Genomic DNA, 16,152 nt, shown 5'->3' on the forward strand with positions numbered 1-16,152 from the left:
ATGTCTTAATCACAGTAGCTCATTACATAGAGTTCTAGTTGTGAGTGACAAAAAATGCATCACCCAGATTCTGATTGTGGTAAATATGAAGTGGTGTACATGACCAATATTCTGCTTTCTGTATAGTGCCTTGTAGTTGTCACTCTATGACACTCACATTGAAATAATCATTATAGAAGCAGAACTCTACTGTGTAAGGATTGAGAGACCACACCTGTGTGAGTCAAGTGAGGAGATGGTCATTTACAGGACAGAACCTTGTGGGACTCTGTTTTCCTGTATATGGGAAGTGCTGTAGGAACTACCAATTTGAAATCTGAAGAGACAGAAAATTTTGGATCAAAATTTGGAGGGAGCCACAGAAGCCCCACTCATATAAGGTGGTGGAGTTAGAGAAGTGTCACGTGATGATGTAGGCATTATGCAGGTAGACTCCAGACAAAGTAGGTTTACTGGCTTCCCTCCCACATTCACATTGTGAGTTAGACCTGAGGTCTTTTGATTCAAGGGTCTAGCACAGTCGACTTACCATCCACTCAAACTACTTGCTAGGGGCATTGGAAAGACCGATTGGTCTGTAGCTAACCATTTCAAAACTAGTAAGATCATAGATTCGTTCCACTGGGAAGGCAACACGCCCTGAACACAAATTCAGTTAAAAAAACAAAGTTGTGGTGTTTGCCTTTTATAGGTAGATGTTGCCAAATTTGATTCTGCATTTGTTCAGGGGAAGAACTGTACAGAGTTGTAACACATAAGTGTGCTGTGGTGTACCCACTTAGAAGAAAGCAAAGCTGCAGCATTCAAAACACTGTCTGCTTGCCTTTCATTGAGACACTAATGTTCAGGCAAAATGCACTGCCAGATGGTCGATGATAATAGTGGGGTCAGATTCCTCTATGGCATCCTTACAGATGTCCGAGATATTAGTCAAATTTTGTTGACCACAAATACATTGTAATTTCACGCAAGTCTTTGAGAGAGGTATGAACTCTAATAGTGGATACAAAATTTTCCCTGTGTACCTTCTTCTGTCTTTTTATAAAGTAGCAGGCTCTGGCTTGGATACACTTAAAAATGACAAGAGCACCTTTCTACAGAGGGCACTTACAGTGTTGGAGAGCCTTTCTGCAACATTTGATGGCTACAGTGATCTCTTACATCCATCATAGAACTGTCCTTGAATGGGGGAATCTTGAGGAAAATGGTATCCACTAAGTTTGCTGAGTGCACGATCATCATGGTCATGTTTGTCTGAGGGTCTCTTCAGCAGCCCCATAGAAAGGTGTGTCATGGATTAGGGAAGTGCTAAAGTGTGCCAGTCAACATTCTTAAGCATGCAACGCAGAGAGTATCCAGCTAAGTATTAGTGTGGGAGGCATGAAATGACTGGGAGGGATGGGTGGGGGGGGGGGGGGGGGGGGTAATTACCACTACAGAAATCGTCATGAACCTTCGACTGTATAGAAGGTTTACAGACCATAAGGTCTAAGGCTGAAATAAGTGCCGGGAGGGGGCAGTATTTAGCATAAAATGTCAAAGTGTAAAAACTCTTGTTCTGACAATTACCACAGTTAGCAGTCTTAAAAGTTACACTATTAAGGATTAAGAGCATTAAAATCAGCCATTAAAAGGAAGTGTGGGGGTAACTGAGATCAAACCTAATTATCTTGTGGAATTTCCTCTCTCCCTTTTGGGGAGGGGGGGAGGGGGGGAGGGGGGAGGGGGGGGAGGGGGGAGGGGGGGCGGGGGGGGGCGGGGAGTGGGAGGGGGTAGGACACAAGAGAAATTGCAAAGAGTGAATTCTAAATTTGTTCATATGCAAACTGCTACTGGTGTATATGTGGACACACACACACACACACACACACACACACACACACACACACAGGCAAAGGTTCAATTTCTTCTTGTAACAGGTTCAATAATAATTTAGAATAGGTGAACATGTCATAGCAAATTGGGGTCCCGAGTGCAGTTGTAAAGGTATTGGGGGAGGATGGAGGGGGACTTTTTTTAAATTTTTACATGAACAGATGAATTGGGGTGGCTGCCAGGGTGCAGTGATGAGGCAGGAGAAGGAACATGCATCCTTGTGGTTGATGATGGAAGACTGACTTTTTAGGATTAGCTTTCATCATATGGACATGGAAAAGGCAACTTTACTTGTTCCTGGCTACCTTACATATTAAACAATCTAACATCTTGAAATCTTGGATCTTATATTTCCTTCTTCCAGTATGGCAGCCTGGTGATTTGGTGACATGGTCTATGGATTCATCTGTAGATGACATATAGCACAATTTCAAACATCTGAAGCATCTCATAATGACTGGTACAGAAGATTTTATACTACACAGGTAGACTAACCTTTTCTTTATATAGTAGTAAGCCACCTTTAACACCCAAGATAAATGCTCTGACTGCTCTGTTATCTTTAGAATCTCACTTAACCCAATGGATGAAACAGTCACCATGTTGTTCCAAATTAGCATGAAATTTTTCCACGCATTTTAAGTATAAGGTCTTTGTGGAAAATTATACCTGTCAACATATTTAGGTTCCTTTGAGCAATAAATGTGACAAGGACATTACCAATTTCGTCATAGCTTAACACTGCCTGTGGCAGAGCAGAGAAGTTTGTTTGGATCAGTACAGATTCTAAATGCATTGTTTATCGAGTTGACATCTCCACAAAAAAATAATGGCTTCATATTTAGAAAAGATTCACTCCCAGTCCTGGTGCAGACCAAAATTGAGATATTTATCTCTCTCCTTGTTAGATAGGTTGGTTTCCATCTCAATTTGTACATAAAATGAGGGAAATGTACGGGAGTTTTATCCTTCTGGCTTACAAACACTATTGCTCTGATAAGGCTAATGGGGCCATATGGCCGCTAGTGTGGTTCAACTTAATCCTGTTTAGTACAACTGATCTGCTCTTGCCAGGAAACTACCCACTCTGACCAGGAACTCACCTTATGTGCACACCGTGCCTAACCAATGATCACCTGGCACGAAGGTCTTTCCCCAGAGTTCTTATGTCCCAAAAAAGATAAACATATACTCCTTGGCATTCGTGGAGAGAAACAGCATGTCCCTGTACAGGCACCCGAAGAACTGCCACCCCCACCCCTCCCTCTTTCTATACTGTTCTCATGATCCAATAGAACCACAGCACTCTTAACAATGCCAGCTGCTCCACTCAACTCCAGTCCAGGTACTTTTCCTCCTTTCATGGTCTTGATCGCATCATCTATTTCTGTCCACAACAGAGCCATCTCTACATGCTCTACATCCTCAAGCTTCTGATTTTCCCACTTCCATACTTCCATTGGGATTTATTTACTCATCAAAATATTCCTGTATTTCCTGTAGATTAACAACTTCCTTTCCTTCTTTATTTTTCACTCTGACATTTTCCATCACACCTGTCTTCTTAGTCTCAACGATTGCATAGACAACCTTCTTATTCTCCTCACTGTCTGCTTCCATCATTTTTGTTTATTCTTCCATCCATTTCATCTTCTCCCATACTACCACTCTCTTACCCACTTTCTTCCTGCAGTATTCATTTCTTGCTTTCACTTTTCACTTTAACCACTAAGTTACAAAAAATATAATGTTCCAGAAATATTTTCTTGGTTTTTTTAACTTTAATTAATGAATAAATCTGTTATTTCTAACATAGAATGTAACATCTATGTCATTATATACTTACCACTGATGGGTGTGCTAGCAAATTCTGACTCACTCAAACTATTAGTCAATAAGTCAATCTGATTTGCAAGATCCGCCACTTCCTGAAGTTTTGAACTATCTGGAAAATGAAACATCAACACGTCAGTCACATGTCACCACAGTAACATTACAGCAATGGCTTAATTTCTGACTAGACCCACATGCAAGTAAAGAGCATAATGTGTTGCATGTGCTGAATAGGTGGAAAGGAAGGGATATTCAATAACCAGATGCAAAAATTTGACAGACCATAACTCCAGATTTCTATGAATTTTCCCGGTATCCACTATACTGTTTTTATTTTGGTCTTCACATACGCTTTAAAGAAAAATTACAATATTAATTTCTTTTCAGAATTACATAACCAGGAAATGATTAAAATCTCTGCAATGTCAGTTCAAATTTTTGTTTTAAGCCACAGCAACAAACAAACTTATTTTGAACGACACACAGCATTCATCAATTTTATACTGCTGTCCATCTATGAATACTTATAGGCATAAAAACTCAGTGTCATTTGATAAGTTATGCTTCAAAGAAACTACCCCACTTTTACAGTACGGAGAAGTTGATTCTGAATGTTCACTGTCAGGTCAGTTTGGGTGGAACCCACCAGGCAGTGCTGCATTAACAGCCACAAGCTGGTAACTGCCAGTTTTGCGAGATGTGTGTTACAGTGACAAGCATGCCAGTGCATTATGAAGCCAGGATAATCAAGTGCAGCAGTAAACTGTAGTCTGCAGCAGAAACCGTGTCACACATGGGGCAATGTCGCCACACCAGAATAAGTCTCTTGTTATGGGTGATGTAAATAGGTGCCGGGTTTTAGTGAAACAAATGTGTGTCAGAGGCATATAAATAAGTCTGCACTTTGAGGTAGGTGTTCATTTCCTATCACTGGAAAGCAGCAGCAGCAGCACCGCAACACCAGAGGTACACTAGACTGAGACAACTGGGCACCACCAGCAGCAGCCACAGGTTCAAGACCGAGCTGCACCTGCTACCAGCTCTATGTGCTTCACGGGACTTTACAGCCCCAGTGACCTGCCAACTGGGCCTGCCACCTACGATGCCAATTCCTTCATAGGATTTTGTGCCACAGTGGCAGCTGTTGCCCAACATCTACCACAGGGCAGGGATTCAAACCCCACCCACAGTAGTCCTCACACGCCAGTGCGGCGATGCGAGTGGCAGTTCAGACTGTGATGCTGTGGGATGTAGCACACCACTGACTTCGACAGTCACGGCCTTAAGGCTGGCAGTCGTCCACGGGCTTTCTGTCAGTAGCGCCACACACTGCCTCAGTAGCCAGGGGGGACGCTGCCACCCATATGGTAGCACTGGCCAGGGATAACAGAGAGAGCCGGAATTGCCTCGTACTCAAGTCAACAAAAGTAGTTCTTAACTGGCAATAGTGTTTCCACTGGTGGCTACTTTGACCCCACAACTCTGCTGCATCCAACAGTGTGCTGTCCGGACATAACAGAGCATAATTTGTGCACTAGCTTAATAAACTGATATTACTAAGTGGACTATGAATTACTAAGTTCATTGCTTTTACAATTGGTCTCACAAAGTGTTCATAATTGTTACTTACTATTTCACTGTACTCAACTCAGGCCAAAACCATAATAGAGTGCAAATTTTACTACTGTGTGGGCAAAATATAACTTTTCGTGCGCACATCATTTTAGCGATAAGAACTTGTGTCCTGAAGGCAGATGCAATGTGAAACTAGGCACTAAGTTTTATCTGTGATGCACCCATGAACTGACTGATGTTCTGTATGAAATGGATAATTTTAATCAAGCTACTATATTACAAAAACTATGGCAATCTTACTGTGAAGGAAAAAATGTTGGCTAACAATACGTGTTTTAAATATTAAAGAGGTTTCGTTTCATCCAGTTCAGGTTGAGGGTAATGAACAACCAACTTAAAGTGAACACATGGTGGAATATTCATTCATGCGCCATAAACCTGAAAATGAAAAGGCAGGGTTTATGGAGGGAAGGGATCACTGTGAGGGGCATGCTCATCAGTTCCTGAAGCATGTAGAGCACTGTCATCTGCACCACATTACAATCTGATCTATCTCGTCAATCTTTTTGACCAATTGGTTCACAATTGTACAAAACTGTAATATAAGGCACATCACTAGGATGGAGTGGCATAGTAGGGAAGAGATGAGAGCGGCAACCAATAGGAAGCAAACAAAAAGAAGTAGTGGGGCAAGTCATATTTAAACTGGTCTTTAAAGCATGAGTTTTGGTGACGTTTGTGTGATTGAATTTTAGGTGGCTAGTGGCCATTTAGTACAACTGTGGAGACTAATTATTTCACGAGTCCACTGCAACATAGAATTTTTCAGAAAGTGTGATCTTAGAGGAACTGGAAAGTTTCATAAGGAAGTGAATTAATACATATTAACAGTCTCAACTGTTTTAATTATGTATAGTGGGAAATAATTTACGTCTGCTTTGAGAATTCTGTTGTCTGCTAAAGTGGACTGAAGTAACTAATGCCACCACTAAAATTGTGTTTAGGGAATGAACATTTTAATTTCAAAAGTGTTTGTTGTTGCTTAGTTCATTTGTTACAAGCAATGAGCTACACTGATCAGCCAGAACATTATGACCACCTACCTAATAGTCGGTACGTCCTTTGGCACAGATAACAGCGGAAACACGTTATAGTGTGGAAGCAATGAGCCTCCCGTAGGTCACTGGAGGGAGTCGGCACCACATCCGCATGTACGAGTCACCCAATTCCCGTATATCCTGGGGCAGGGGATGAGCTCTGACCTTATGTCCAACCACATCCCAGATGTATTTGGGTTCAGATCTGTCAAGCTGGGCGGCCAGCACATCAACTGGAACTCATCACTACGTTCCTCGAACCTCTCAGTCACACTCGTGGCCTTGTGAAATGGTCCATTACCTCACTGAAAAATGCCACTGCCATCAGGAAACGTGATCGCCACGGAGAGGTGTACGTGGTCTGCAACCAGTGTACAATACTCCTCGGTCATCGTGGTGTCTTGCACGAGCTCCACTGAACCCGTGGATGCCCACGTGAGTGCTTCCCAGAGCATAATGGAGCTGCTGTCAGCTTATCTCTGTCCCATAGTTCACCCAGAAGATGATAAATTCACACCCTTACGTTGGCATGATGAAGTACGTATTGGGATCCATCATACCACACAACACACACTGCCACTGCACCTATGTCCACTGCAAATGGTAAAGTGCCCGTTTCAGTAATGCGTTGTTGTGGTGTTAATATTGGCACATGCATGGGTAGTTGGCTACAGAAGGCCATCATTAGGAGTGTTTGATGCACTGCGTGTTCAGACACTTTTATTCTGCCCGGCATTAAAGTCTTATGTTAGTTCTGCAATGGTTCACTACCTGTCCTGTTTTACCAGTCTACCCTGTTCACAATGTCCAACACCTGTAATGAGGTGGCTGCCCAATCCACAATGTCTGGATGTGGTTTTGGCTCAGTTTTGCCATGTGTTGAAGATATTCACCACAGTACTGCTTGAACATCCAACAAGTCGTGCAGTTTCCGAACTGCTTGTGCTGAGCCTTTGGGCCATTGCAAATTGCTCTCAGTCAAACTCAGAGAGATTGTGTGCTTTGCACAGGGATAGCACACAGATACTATATATACCATGTGCGTGTTCACTAGCAGTCGTTCCTAACCAGGTGATGTTGCTATCGCCCGGACAGGATTATATTAATAGTAGGTTGGGGGTCGAACATTCTGGCTGATCAGTGTAGATTGACAAGTCCATAAAGAACTTCTAAGGCTAGTATACATGGTGACATTAGGTTGCACAATCTTTTCCAGAAATGAGTTTCATGCATGTAGTTTCTTACATAGCTGTAGACACCAGCGCACACACCAGTTTCATTGTTTTGTGAGTGCCGGAGTCGTGTCTGGAAGTTTTTGGCAGGTGCATAAGTTGTAGCGAAATTAATACTTGTCTGCGTGAAATCGCTGCATAAAAAAGGAAACAAGATTTTTTTTGGGTTTGTAACTGGTTAAACAAAAGATATCAAGCTCAGCTTGCTGAAAGAAATTGTTGTGGAAGACCTGAAGCATTGTAGCCACAACTGAAACTACAAATTAAACTGTCTACATGGATACTCTGCAAATCACAATTATGTGTCTGGCAGAGGGTGTGTTTCTTGGCAACTGGTGAATCATATTCATCTCTACAATACCTATAATGTGTTCCAAAAATCAATACTGCCAAATTCAGCATTGTTCTCTTAGCAGTTGCAGAGAGTAATTACTTTTCAAATAATTTTGGGTGAATCAGGAAGAGCACCCGACAGTGAAATTTTTACAAGCAGTACTCTAAAACCAGCAACAGGGCCACAACTCTCAGCCTGCCAGAAGAGAGAGTTTTTAGCTGGTGATGATGCGTTTCTGTTAACACCACATTTAATGGAATCTTTATCAAAGCATGGTCCACTGGGTTTCAAAGAAAGAATATTCAATTACAGATTGTCAAGAGTTCACCCTGTAGTGTAAATGCACTTGGGAATTGAGTTTCCAAATTTCCTGTACACACATCATTTTAAGAAAGAATCAGTATATTCAAAACATGGAATTTTAACCTTGTAGATATCAGCTGTTCCACAGCCAGATGTTTTATTTATCTGTCTTTTTCTGAATTCATTGTATATTACTCCTAATTGTATGACTTTTGCTCTTCAGCTCAGATATTGTCAACCGATCTATATGCAGATTGTTTAGGACATTCTCAATTGCACCAACATGTCACTGCTCGTTTTTGTATTCCACATCGTAGATCTACAAAAAGCAAACAATCTCCTCCATTCCCAACTTCATATTTCACTTTACCAACATGACATCTACCTACAGAACAAGTGCAGCTAGTGTTGCCGAAGTTGTATCAAGCCGAAACTGTTTAGTTTAACCAATGAGTTACACAAACATGCACCACGCATATAGAGTGCCTGGTAAGGCTGGTAGTGCAATCCAGAGGCATAGTGTGAACTACGCTTTACACATGTAATCTTTATAAATAGGAAATATTTTGCAAGGTTGTGTTATCAGACTACAATTGACAGACCAAAAACAGATAATTTGATTGAGCATTTATGTTTCCCACCTGCTGGTAGCTAGCAGGGGTCCAGGTTGAAGGTGAGAAAAATCACGTATCTAGCATATGCCAATGACATGATCCGATTTCCCAGATCTAAGGAAGCACTGATACAGTGAGAGACAATGTAGAAGCTCCAGTGAGCAAGCCCTGCTTTCTGGTGAATGAAGCGAAGATTGAATATCTGGTGACAATTTTTTTCAAATTCATGGCAGGATCTGACAGCAAGTGGTGATAAATGTTTTGAAGAGAAACAGTCTTGACTGCAAAACAGGTTTTATTATTTTATATTTTGCCAGTAACACATTTCACCTTGGTTAAAGGATCTTCAGACTGGCCTACAAAGAAAATACAAACTTTTCTCGCACAGTGATGATGCAGCCCTTAACTCTGCCGAGCTTATCTGATGATAACCAGAACTCATGATTATCCAAGATATCCACTCCAGCTACTTGTAGTCACAACCCGATATTAAGCAGGGTTCGTGATCTTAAATATCTGGAGGTTATCTTTAAAGAGGATGCAATGCATGAAGCAGACAACAAAATGAGGATCTAAGCCAAAAACCATTCATACGTAAATCTGTCAGCTTTCTAAATTTCTTAGTATGTTATGGAATTTCAAACTCCAGCAGTTTAACAAAAATCTAATCCAACCCATAAGGCTGTATGCTGCGGTACAAGATGATATCACTGGAGAACAGAGGTTCCAACATTATTGTGAGCCAGATGAGTGCTACAATTGTCAAATTATTGTAAACCTAATGTGAACCAAACATCTTGTTGCAGATCGGCATAGGGTCTAACTGGTGACAGAAAACGGGAAACACAATCCTGTGGAAGGGGAGCCTTGTAGTCACATGTGGTCCTCTGGGTCTGATAGTGTAAATAAACTAAGAAGCAGTACTAAAACTGATAGTAAATTTTCAGATTTTATGAATCAGTTACATCAATAACAGTAGAATAAAATGCTATTCTCAGAAATTATTATACTTATTTGTGAAGATAAAAAACACTTTAGAATAAATGGAAATCACCACTTACACTGCTCTTTGAAAAATATTTCAATTTTCACTACTGGTTTGTTTCATCAAACATCACCAGGTGGCAATTACCTAATTACCAGATGAAGTTCAATGAAATGATTTAACAGTGAATATTTACATGTTTTCTGAACAGCAGGTAAGGTAGCGATTTCCATATACTTCTTTATCCTATGTTTGGAGGTGGAAATGCCGATTTAGAAACCATTTTCAATTTTATCTGATTTTTAAATAGTAATTACTTGCAGAACAGAAGGAATGATATGAGATACAAACATCTCTTCCTCAACTAAGTTCAAGAACCCCTGTATCTATACTACACAAAATTAGTTAGGTATTCCAATCCTATTCTGTAGATTCAAAGCATGAAAAATTGTGCAACAGTAAACAGCAGCACTCACTTTTAAATAATAATAAAACCTATTATAAAGGGTGTTCCACCTAAACTGCCAGTATCTCTGGAACAACAATAGAGATTGACCAACAGCTTTCAAGGCATGACTCCAGCTGGGACTCACAATAGTAAATACTATGAGACCTTCTAAACAGTGTGCAAATATTGGTTTCAACACAAACTGACACCCAAAATTATTCTACACACAATCATTAACATGAGAAATCACAATAATAATGGTGTTGGTTGCATCGGGATATGTTAATTACATCCAGAGAATTTGGAATGTGAAGTTGATACGTGAAATGAACAAAATGCGCTACTATTGCACTTCCTGCAATGCAATCGTGACCCGCATATTCCTCATAATCACAATGTGATTGATGTCCATATTCTTACTATCACTGTTGTCCTGAGGACTGAAAGTAATATTAGGGAGTCCTGCCACAAACATTGATATGTACATACTGTATTTGTCTACGTATAAACTACAGAGCCGGCCAGTGTACTCCGCACCATTACACCACCCAGGTCAAATATTTGCCCCTGCAGTTGCGTATAGGAATGGGCCGTAATCAGCGCTGGATGTGGGAAGGACTCATTGCAAAGCAGGCTGGTCTGTGTGGAAGTGCACAGAGGTACACAGCACCAGTGACTGGACATTGTAATTGGGGACACTCTGGTAATCGTGATATTAAATTATCTGTCCATCCGTTCGAGGCGTTCGAACTGGTATTCACAAAAGAGGACATGGTTGACTGTATGGAGAATGTCACTAAAAAGGCAGATCTGCGGCACAGGTGTATGCCCAATGGTACCCTAGCAAATGCCATTCGACCCACCATACATTCATGAATATTGTTACAAGGCTCTGCATGACAGGGTGATTGTCTCCACGAACACATATGCAGAGCAGAAGCATAACACATGAAACAAAAGAGAGAGCTCTTCTGGCAGCTACTTCAATAAACTATCATGCAAGTATTCGTGAAAAGGAGGGACAGATCGGAATCCTTCGAACAAGCGCTATGCATATTCTGCAAAGGCGCAGATAACACCCAATCACATGGTGCTGCATCAAGTCATCCATGGCAACGACATTCACTGGAATACTGTCAGTGGGTTCTGCAGCAAGGCCATGACTTTGTGCATAGGGTACTTTTTACTGATGAGGCCATGTTTAAAAACCATGGGAATGTCAACTTGCACAATATGCACTACTGTCACCAGAAAACCCACACTGGAATCGCCAGGTTGAACATCAACATCAGTTGGGAGTCAATGCATGGTGTAGTATTGTAGGACACCACATCTTGGCCCATATTTCAAAGATGACACTCTTAATGGGCGACAGTATGAGCAGTTCCCAATATGTACCTTACCCTGGGCTAATTGGAGATGCACCCCCTCATTTGTGTAAAGTAATGTGGTATCATCATGATGGATGCCCTACGCATTATACAATGGTGGCCCAACAGGTGCTAAACCAACAATTCCTACAACAATGGATTGGACGGGGCAGTCCCATTCAGGTATTTCCAGCACAGTCGCCAGACCTCATCCGCATGGACTTTTTTTTTCTCTGGGGACATGTGAAAGATGTAACGTATCAGCAGGTCCCAACAATAATGGCCAACGTGAAAGCCCTTATTACCAATGCATGTGCTGCAATAACACCACACTGACAGCTGTTAGTGGATCTGTGATGGAGTGCGCACAGCGCTGTTGCCAAACAAATTGCAATCCCTTCGAACATACATGGTAGCATTACAGCTGCAAGATGTGATTGCACACCAGCATACATTTTGTGTATTACAGAGACGATATATATCTCTGTGTGTGTGTGTGTGTGTGTGTGTGTGCGCGCAAGTGTACATCTGTCCTTTCTTTCCCCTAAGGGAAGTCTTTCCGCTACCGGGATTGGAATGACTCCTTACCCTCTCCCTTAAAACCTACATCCTTTCGTCTTTCCCTCTCCTTCCTGAAGAAGCAACCATCGGTTGCGAAAGCTAGCAATTCTGTGTGTGTGTTTTGTTCATGTGCCTGTATGCCGGCGCTTTCCCGCTTGGTAAGTCTTGGAATCTTTGTTTTTAATATATAATATATATAAGTCTTGGAATCTTTGTTTTTAATATATATATATATTAAAAACAAAGATTCCAAGACTTACCAAGCGGGAAAGCGCTGGCAGACAGGCACAATGAACAAAACACACACACAGAATTACTAGCTTTCGCAACCGATGGTTGCTTCTTCAGGAAGGAGAGGGAAAGACGAAAGGATGTAGGTTTTAAGGGAGAGGGTAAGGAGTCATTCCAATCCTGGGAGCGGAAAGACTTACCTTAGGGAGAAAAAAAGGACAGGTGTACACTCGCGCGCGCGCGCCCACTCACACACACACACACACACACACACACACACACACACACAGGCAGACATATTTAAAGGCAAAGAGTAAGGGCAGAGATGTCAGTCTAGGCGGAAGTACAGAGGCAAAGAAGTTGTTGAAAGACAGGTGAGGTATGAGCAGCGGCAACTTGAAATTAGTGGAGGTTGAGGCCTGGCGGATATCAAGAAGAGAGGATATACTGAAGGGCGAGTTCCCATCTCCGGAGTTCGGATAGGTTGGTGTTGGTGGGAAGTATTCAGATAACTCGGACGGTGTAACACTGTGCCAAGATGTGCTGGCCGTGCACCAAGGCATGTTTAGCCACAGGGTGATCCTCATTACCAACAAACACTGTCTGCCTGTGTCCATTCATGCGAATGGACAGTTTGTTGCTGGTCATTCCCACATAGAAAGCATCACAGTGCAGGCAGGTCAGTTGGTAAATCACGTGGGTGCTTTCACACGTGGCTCTCGCTTTGATCGTGTACACCTTCCGGGTTACAGGACTGGAGTAGGTGGTGGTGGGAGGATGCATAGGACAGGTTTTACACCGGGGCGGTTGCAAGGGTAGGAACCAAAGGGTAGGGAAGGTGGTTTGGGGATTTCATAGGGATTAACCAAGAGGTTACGAAGGTTAGGTGGACGGCGGAAAGACACTCTTGGTGGAGTGGGGAGGATTTCATTAAGGATGGATCTCATTTCGAGGCACGATTTTAGGAAGTCATATCCCTGCTGGAGAGCCACATTCAAAGTCTGATCCAGTCCCGTGAAGTATTCTGTCACAAGTGGGGCACTTTTGGGGTTCTTCTGTGAGAGGTTCTGGGTTTGAGGGGATGAGGAAGTGGCTCTGGTTATCTGCTTCTGTACCAGGTCGGGAGGGTAGTTGCGGGATGCGAAAGCTGTTTTCAGGTTGTTGGTGTAATGGTCGAGGGATTCAGGACTGGAGCAGATTCGTTTGCCATGAAGGCCTAGGCTGTAGGGAAGGGACCGTTTGATATGGAATGGGTGGCAGCTGTCATAATGGAGGTACTGTTGCTTGTTGGTGGGTTTGATGTGGACGGATGTGTGAAGCTGGCCATTGGACAGATGGAGGTCAACGTCTAGGAAAGTGACATAGGATATGGAGTATGACCAGGAGAATCTGATGGAACCAAAGGAGTTGAGGTTGGAGAGGAAATTCTGGAGTTGTTCTTCACTGTGAGTCCAGATCATGAAGATGTCATCAATAAATCTGTACCAAACTTTGGGTTGGCAGGCTTGGGTAACCAAGAAGGCTTCCTCTAAGCGACCCATAAATAGGTTGGCATACGAGGGGGCCATCCTGGTATCCATGGCTGTTCCCTTTAATTGTTGGTATGTCTGGCCTTCAAAAGTGAAGAAGTTGTGGGTCAGGATGAAGCTGGCTAAGGTGACGAGGAAAGAGGTTTTAGGTAGGGTGGCAGGTGATCGGCGTGAAAGGAAGTGCTCCATTGCAGCAAGGCCCTGGACGTGCGGGATATTTGTGTATAGGGAATTGGCATCAATGGTTACAAGGATGGTTTCCGGGGGTAACAGACTGGGTACGTATTCCAGGCGTTCGAGAAAGTGGTTGGTGTCTTTGATGAAGGATGGGAGACTGCATGTAATGGGTCGAAGGTGTTGATCTACGTAGGCAGAGATACGTTCTGTGGGGGCTTGGTAACCAGCTACAATGGGGCGGCAAGGATTTTTAAAATTCACAAACCCAAACATCAGATTCACCTGGTCCTACTCCAAATCCCATGACACTTTCCTACACGTTGACCTCTATCTGTCCAATGGCCAGCTTCACACATCCGTCCACATCAAACCCACCAACAAGCAACAGTACCTCCATTATGACAGCTGCCACCCATTCCATATCAAATGGTCCCTTCCCTACAGCCTAGGCCTTCGTGGCAAACGAATCTGCTCCAGTCCTGAATCCCTCGACCATTACACCAACAACCTGAAAACAGCTTTCGCATCCCACAACTACCCTCCCGACCTGGTACAGAAGCAGATAACCAGAGCCACTTCCTTATCCCCTCAAACCCAGAACCTCTCACAGAAGAACCCCAAAAGTGCCCCACTTGTGACAGAATACTTCCCGGGAGTGGATCAGTCTCTGAATGTGGCTCTCCAGCAGGGATACGACTTCCTAAAATCCTGCCCCGAAATGAGATCCATCCTTAATGAAATCCTCCCCACTCCACCAAGAGTGTCTTTCCGCCGTCCACCTAACCTTCGTAACCTCTTGGTTCATCCCTATGAAATCCCCAAACCACCTTCCCTACCCTCTGGTTCCTACCCTTGCAACCGCCCCCGGTGTAAAACCTGTCCTATGCACCCTCCCACCACCACCTACTATAGTCCTGTAACCCGGAAGGTGTACACGATCAAAGCGAGAGCCACGTGTGAAAGCACCCACGTGATTTACCAACTGACCTGCCTGCACTGTGACGCTTTCTATGTGGGAATGACCAGCAACAAACTGTCCATTCGCATGAATGGACACAGGCAGACAGTGTTTGTTGGTAATGAGGATCACCCTGTGGCTAAACATGCCTTGATGCACGGCCAGCACATCTTGGCACAGTGTTACACCGTCCGAGTTATCTGGATACTTCCCACCAACACCAACCTAGCCCAACTCCAGAGATGGGAACTCGCCCTTCAGTATATCCTCTCTTCTCGATATCCGCCAGGCCTCAACCTCCGCTAATTTCAAGTTGCCGCTGCTCATACCTCACCTGTCTTTCAACAACTTCTTTGCCTCTGTATTTCCACCTCGACTGACATCTCTGCCCTTACTCTTTGCCTTTAGATATGTCTGCTTGTGTGTGCGTGTGCGCGTGCGCGTGCGAGTGTACACCTGTCCTTTTTTTCCCCCTAAGCGAAGTCTTTCCGCTCCCTGGATTGGAATGACTCCTTACCCTCTCCCTTAAAACCCACTTCCTTTCGTCTTTCCCTCTCCTTCCTGAAGAAGCAACCATCGGTTGCGAAAGCTAGTAATTCTGTGTGTGTGTGTGTGTGTGTGTGTGTGTGTGTGTGTGTGTGTGTGTGTGTGTTTTGTTCATTGTGCCTCTCTGCCGGCGCTTTCCCCCTTGGAATCTTTGTTTTTAATATATTTTTCCCATGTGGAAGTATATATATATATATATATATATATATATATATATATATATATATATATATATAAAACAGAAAGAAACTTCCACATGGGAAAAATATATTAAAAATAAAGATTCCAAGACTTACCAAGCGGGAAAGCGCCGGCAGACAGGCACATGAACAAAACACACAAACACACACACAGAATTACAAGCTTTCGCAACTGGCAGTTGCTTCGTCAGGAAGGAAGGAAGGAGAGGGAAAAATGAAAGGGTGTGGGTTTTAAGGGAGAGGGTAAGGAGTCATTCCAATCCCGGGAGCGGAAAGACTTCCCT

General features: G+C 43.1%; 1 protein-coding gene across 3 annotated transcripts in view; it reads right to left on the reverse strand.

The window, feature by feature from the left end:
* Positions 1-16,152, reverse strand: part of LOC126272059 (EH domain-binding protein 1) — a 197,302-nt gene that overhangs the window by 140,750 nt on the left and 40,400 nt on the right. For all 3 annotated transcript variants that reach the window (XM_049974582.1, XM_049974581.1, XM_049974583.1), the window contains exon 5: positions 3,722-3,820. In XM_049974582.1, coding sequence (XP_049830539.1) covers positions 3,722-3,820 — 99 coding nt within the window. The remainder of the gene's footprint in view (positions 1-3,721; positions 3,821-16,152) is intronic.

This window comes from Schistocerca gregaria, chromosome 5 (assembly GCF_023897955.1).
Source record: "Schistocerca gregaria isolate iqSchGreg1 chromosome 5, iqSchGreg1.2, whole genome shotgun sequence".
NCBI classification, from domain to species: domain Eukaryota; kingdom Metazoa; phylum Arthropoda; class Insecta; order Orthoptera; family Acrididae; genus Schistocerca; species Schistocerca gregaria.